The 5,757-nt window shown below is 51.0% G+C and overlaps 1 protein-coding gene across 1 annotated transcript; it reads left to right on the top strand.

Annotated features, from left to right (window-relative positions):
* Positions 1 to 3,890: 3,890 nt before the first annotated feature.
* On the top strand, positions 3,891 to 5,502 carry LOC118019647 (cortistatin-like). Its single transcript, XM_035019026.1, has 2 exons — positions 3,891 to 3,998; positions 5,227 to 5,502. The coding sequence occupies exons 1-2, from the start codon at positions 3,891 to 3,893 to the stop codon at positions 5,440 to 5,442; spliced, it is 324 nt and encodes a 107-aa protein (XP_034874917.1). The 3' UTR covers positions 5,443 to 5,502.
* The last annotated feature ends 255 nt before the right edge of the window (positions 5,503 to 5,757 follow it).

Below are 5,757 nucleotides of genomic sequence, written 5' to 3'. Positions count from 1 at the left end.
CCCCGGGGCTCCATATAGGACCTCAGTGCATCCTCACAGCCTTATGGGGCGGATGTGATTCTACCCGTTGTACTGGTGTGCAGACCGAGGTTTGAAGAGGTTGGCACGCTGCCCGGGTCTGCTGACCAGTCAAGACAGTATTCACCCTGGGGTGCTCACCCCCTAAAGAGGGGATGAGAGCACAGGACAGGTGTTCTGGAAAGAATGGATACCGATTAGCAAAAGACACCCCACAACAGTTTGGCTAAGCTGTGGGCACAGGAAAGCACTGAAATCAAGCCTCAGTCTCAGGGTCTGTAAATGACTCCTCCTTTCACCTCAGAAAAGGACTGTGACATCCACGCATCACGTCAGCTAAGAGAAGGGAATCCTAAAGCTTCGTCCTGACAGTCCCACTCCCGCTGAGATCTGTACTGAGTAGCTTCCTTTTCGGGTAAGCTGTAAATCTGCATTAGGCGAGGTTGGACGCTGGAGGCCACGGACTTGCCAGAGGTCCGCCGATGTGGATTTGCTTCCTGGTCTTGGGACTCTAGTGGCGGTGTAACTTTCTGTAGCTTTGTGTTCTCATCAGCGAAATAGGGCTTATGTGACTGGAAGAGGAAATGGGGAGGACTGTTGTTACGGGTCTTGTCTTTATGGATTTCTATAGCTCTCCAAACTGGGTATATGGGGGATTGGAAGTGGTTGAACTCCATGTGTGCCACGGGCGTCTGTGTCTGGTTCAGGGCTGGAGAGGGCCCCCTGGCCATGGCCTGCCTGTTTTGATGTGAAGTTTTCTAGCCAAATTGGAAACTCAACTTGATGTTCATGTAATCGTTTGGTATATTTGCATATTTATGTATGATCTGATTTCATTCATTTGAGAGAGACAGAGATAGTGAGAGAGCGAGCGAGCACGTGTTGGGAGGAGGGGGAGAAGCAGACTCCCCACTGAGCAAGGAGCCCTGATGCAGGGCTCGATCCCAGGACCCTGAGATCATGACCTGAGCCGAAGGCAGACACTTCACCGACTGAGCCGCCCAGGCGCCCCGTTTATACTTCAGATGAGCAGGCTTACAACACGTTTTTCAGGGCTTGTAACACAGGAGCGGTCAGGCTTTGCGAGGAAGAGCGGACTCCATTTCCTGGGTTCTCTGGAGCTGCCTCTTCCCCACTGTACGCTCCATGTGGGGTTTCGCTCCCTCTGGAATATCCACAGTGATGCCGATCATCCTGTGCGATTCCGTCTTTGGGGACAGATGGCAGAAAGGGCTTCTGGAGGGCCCTGTTTTTGTGGGCTGGCTTCCTCAGAGTCCTGGAAGCTCCTCTAAACGTGAACCTATTAACCATTTACCAGATGATGAACCAAATAAAGAAGGAGTGTGTCCTGGTCACATAGATGGGGCAACTTACAATGTTTGTCGTCGTCTTGTTGCACTGGTTCCTCGAAGCACTTGAAATAAAGGGCTTGTGGTGATGTGTTACTACTGAAATTAACCGGAGTCAGAACACTTTGAAAGCATCCCTTTCTGCACACACCAGCAGCTGGAATGCGCACTGGCTCGCACACAGACAATACTTTAAAACCTGGATGTCCCAGAAAGGCTACATCAGGACATGCTTCTTCCTTTACTGAATTGTGGAATTTCTGAAGAGCCCCTAGGGGTCGTTTAGTCCAGGCTCCCCATCACCTAGGAACTCCGGCAGAATTCTCCAGGGACAGAGCCCGTCTGGTCACGGGACACTCACTGTTAGGTTTCTTCTGTACTTAGAGAAAAGTCTTCCACCCTCTAACTTCTCTCTTGGTCGCATTTGGACCTTTAGAAGGAGCACTCTTTGTTTTTCAAAATAATTCCGGACTGAGTTCCTTTTAATCAAAAGTTCCCATTAGACATCTTTTCAGAAACACGTTCTTGCCTAAGACTTCAGGTTGTCAGCTCCCAGAGGGCAGGCTCTGGGCTGGAGAACGTGATGGCTGGTGCCTTGTGCAGTGCGGGGCTCGCGGGAGGCACCCCGAGATACTTGGACCCTGGCATGTAAGATGTGCTGGTGAAATAAGTAGGAGCCCTTGAGTTGCATGGCTCTTGTTGTGGGGGCTCCCACATGTTGTGGTGTACGGCTCTTCTCCTTACCTTGGGGAACAAGAAGAAGGATTGAGGATGTTGTCTTCTTAGCGCTGCCCGACGTGCGTCCTGCCGTGGGTTCCACGTGGGCTGGGTGCTTTACGGGACCTTCTTGGGTCCTCACGACAGCTCTCTGATGGGGGCAGTAGGTACTAATTTTTGTTTTTTATCCCCGTTATACAGATGAGGAAATAGGCCACAGAGAGGCCAGGAGCAAAGCCAGGGTTTTAGTCTTCAGCCCTCTCCTCCAAGGACCAGGACAGGTGGCCTCCTGCTTGAAGGCAGCCAGGAATAAGAGGGCACGTAGGCTTCCTCCACCCATTGTGCCCTCCCTGGCACACTCCCATTGCACTGGAGGCTGTGGGTCCTGCCCCCTGGCTAGGCTCTCCCAGCCCTGCTAGTGTGGGTGGTGTGGGTCCTTTGTAGTTCTGTGTATGCATAGGTGCTCAGAGTGTCTAAGGAGTCTGTCCAGTAAAATCTGCAAAATATACCAAGGGTATAAGAGACTGGCCGAGCTGCCGTGAGTTTCTCATCTGTAAGAATCGCTCCATTTGGGGGGCACCCGGCAGGCTCAGTCGGTAGAGCAGGGGACCGTTGATCTCAGGGCTATGAGTTCAAGTCCCATGTTGGGCGTGAAGTCTACTGAATTAAAAAAAGAATCTCCATTTTTAATACCATTTGTGGGAATTTTCTTAGGCAAAAAAAAATTATTTTCGTATAGAAAAAAAAGATGAAGCAACATGCAGTAATGAGCCATGATTCTTCAGGCCATGCCCGTTCTGCCTAGAATCTTTACAAGTCTCTGCTGACATGGAATTTAAGATGGAGATTTCCCTTGGGGGAGGGGTGTAAACCAGGACTTTGGAAAACTGAAAGTCAGCCTTCACTTTTGGAGAGCGCGTCCATTCGGTTGCTTAACTTCCACTTGGAACCATGCTGTGGCTCCTGGCCCCGTGTGGCAGGTTTGCGGCCAGTGACTCAGTTTACCGGCTGTCTCAGTTGGATGAAGAGGGTCTGCGCATTTGCTTGTGGGATTCTGAAACTGGGACCAGGGAGGGGAAGCCCCGGGGGGGTGGGGGTGGGACACGGAGGAGGACTCCACGCTCCGGACTTCCCAGGAAAGCAGGTCAAGTGCGGGTCATTGAGTAAGAAGTAGCCAGGCCCCTCCGGGCCAGCATCCCCGGGCGCTCCTGAACCTGCCCTCTTGTCTGGGTTTTCAGCCTCCTTGCCTGCGATTTGGTGAGAGCCGGCGGGTGCTCTGAGCACCTCCCTGTACCCCCCGGTCCCCCTTTGTCTCTTCGGCCCACAGCAGATTCCGCCACACCTTACATGGGCAGAATTTCAGCTCCTCAGCTCCTCATACACCGCTGATTTTATATTGTGTGAAATCACTTGGCTTTGTGCTCGAGGCTTCCTGTCGCCTGTGGGCGTGATCATGAGGAAGAGGGACTCCTTCAGGAGCGAGCGCACTGTCCTCCAAAGTAAGCAAATCTGCTCTAAACTCGGGAAACCATGGTGGCTTTAATGAAGGGTTAACTCCGATCCAAAAGCGCTTTTGTGGGCTGAGGGCTTAGGCAGGTGCATCACTGCTTGAGGATGAGGGAAGTGGGGGTACAGGCTTTTGACAGGGACAGAGACAAAAAAACCAGCTGCAGGTGGAGCTTAATTAAAATGCCCCCCCCACCCCTCCCCTCCGGTCGATGAGACCAAGTGCACAAAACATGGATTTCGGGGCTCCCAAGGATAAGCAGCCCCAGAGCTGGAGGGAAGTGCCGGTCAGCTCGCGGGATGCCGCCGCCCCTCTGCCTGCTCCTACTCCTGCTCTCGGGGGCCACGGCCACCGCGGCCACCGCAGCCCTGCCCCTGGAGGGTGGCCTTGCCAGACACGACAGCCGGGTGAGTAGTGACGGGGCCGCAGGCTAGCCCACTTTCTGGCTGTCTCGGTCCTTGGCCTTGTTGGCTTGGCTTGCCGGCGGCTCCAGGGCGAGTGTGTGTACGACAGATGGCAGGCAGGGCTGACCTTTGTGGGCTGCCCCCCAGCCACCCCCCTGGCCTGCGATGTCCCCTCTTAGACTGCGGGGTCTTGTTTACCTCCAGTGGTCCCAACAACCTGCAGAGAGCTCCGAAACTCAAGGGGGGAGCTTCCCTGCCGGCGATCTCCCATCTGCTCGTCTTTGAAACGTTAAGTGATCATACCAGTCTATCGCAGGGCAATCATGGGGCCGCCCCCGGCCTGCGTTCGCCACACATGCTTCTAGAATCTTAATTTATAGGTATGGGACTCTGCTCATTGGCTCAGGTTCATTGACATCGTTACAGTTTCCGTCGTGAGAATTCGTAACTTTGTGAGGTGATTTATTTTTCTTTTTTTTCCATTTTGAAAAAGTTCCAAGAAAGAGTACATAAAGTTGGCCATTAAAAATGGATTTTTCTCTAAAATTACCAGATGAGTTTCAGACAAGTCATTTATCATCAGGTTACTCCTAGAAGGTTTCTAAGGAATTTGAAAGAGGGGACTATCACGTCTCAATCTGATCTGTCTCAAAGAGTAATTTGTGGACATCCAGGAGTCAGACCAGGCACTTGGCGGCAGGGAAGATGATAGATTTCCTGACCTCGTCTAATGAAGGACCTCAGCCAAGATTATGGGCCAAACAGGCCGTTTTTTTCCTTGACTGAAATTTCTTAACTTTTCCTTCTCTAACTAGAACAATTTCATTAAGGTGTTCTCTTAACTTCCTCATTATTTTATTTTTCTTTTAACTTTCTCATCCTTTTTTTTTTTTAAGATTTTATTTATTTATTTGAGAGAGAGAGACAGTGAGAGAGGGAACACAAGCAGGGGGAGTGGGAGAGGGAGAAGCAGGCTTCCCGCTGAGCAGGGAGCCCGATGTGGGGCTCGATCCCAGGACCCTGGGATCATGACCTGAGCCGAAGGCAGATGCTTAATGACTGAGCCACCCGGGTGCCCCACTTTCTCATCCTTTAAATGGAAATGTGATTTATTCTTCTGAAGCATCTTTTTTTTTTTTTTTGAGGAAGGAGAATTATAGATCTTTTAATGCTGGCTCAACCAGATGGTTGATTATTTTTCTTTCCTTTGTCCTCTGCGTCTTTTTAAAAGCATCTGCAGGAAGTGATAGAAATGAAGAAAAACAGCCTCTTGACTTTCCTGGCTGGGCGGTACCAGTGGGCCTCCCAGGTGGGCGCAGCACCCTTCACAGGAGGGGCAGGTGGGGAGGTGGCCAAGCGGCCGGACATCCCGCCCCCTCAGCGGTCCCTGCAGGAGAAGGCACGTTGCAAGGATTTCTTCTGGAAGACCTTCTCCTCCTGCAAATAAAACTCCACCCCTGATCACTCATGCAAAGGAGTGTAACCATGGATCTGAATAAAATGTATTAACAGCCATGATCTTTGCACAGTTGTCTTCTCCTCGTGTAATTTGGAAAGTTTTATTTATTTGTTTATATTTTAAAATATTTTATTTTTAGTAATCTCCACACCCAACGTGGGGCTCGAACTCACAACCCCGAGATCAAGAGTCCCCATGCTCCACTGACTGAGCCAGCCGGGCGCTCCCCAAAGTGAACATTTTTGAAAAAGATTTTTATGTTTTCTGCTGCAGTGTACCCATTGGGCTTTCTTTTCACTTTAG

Source organism: Mirounga leonina, unplaced genomic scaffold (genome assembly GCF_011800145.1).
Source record: "Mirounga leonina isolate KUSES-001 unplaced genomic scaffold, KU_Mleo_1.0 Mir_173, whole genome shotgun sequence".
NCBI classification, from domain to species: Eukaryota; Metazoa; Chordata; class Mammalia; order Carnivora; family Phocidae; genus Mirounga; species Mirounga leonina.
The sequence above is the reverse complement of the archived record's forward strand: the minus strand, read 5'-3'. Positions and strand labels throughout refer to the sequence as shown.

Bases quoted from the DNA above. Each gene is read 5' to 3' on its own strand.
- LOC118019647 (XM_035019026.1), top strand. From the start codon at position 3,891: ATGCCGCCGCCCCTCTGCCTGCTCCTACTCCTGCTCTCGGGGGCCACG. The intron at 3,999-5,226 runs GTGAGTAGTGAC...TCTTTTTAAAAG, and splicing joins TTGCCAGACACGACAGCCGG to CATCTGCAGGAAGTGATAGA.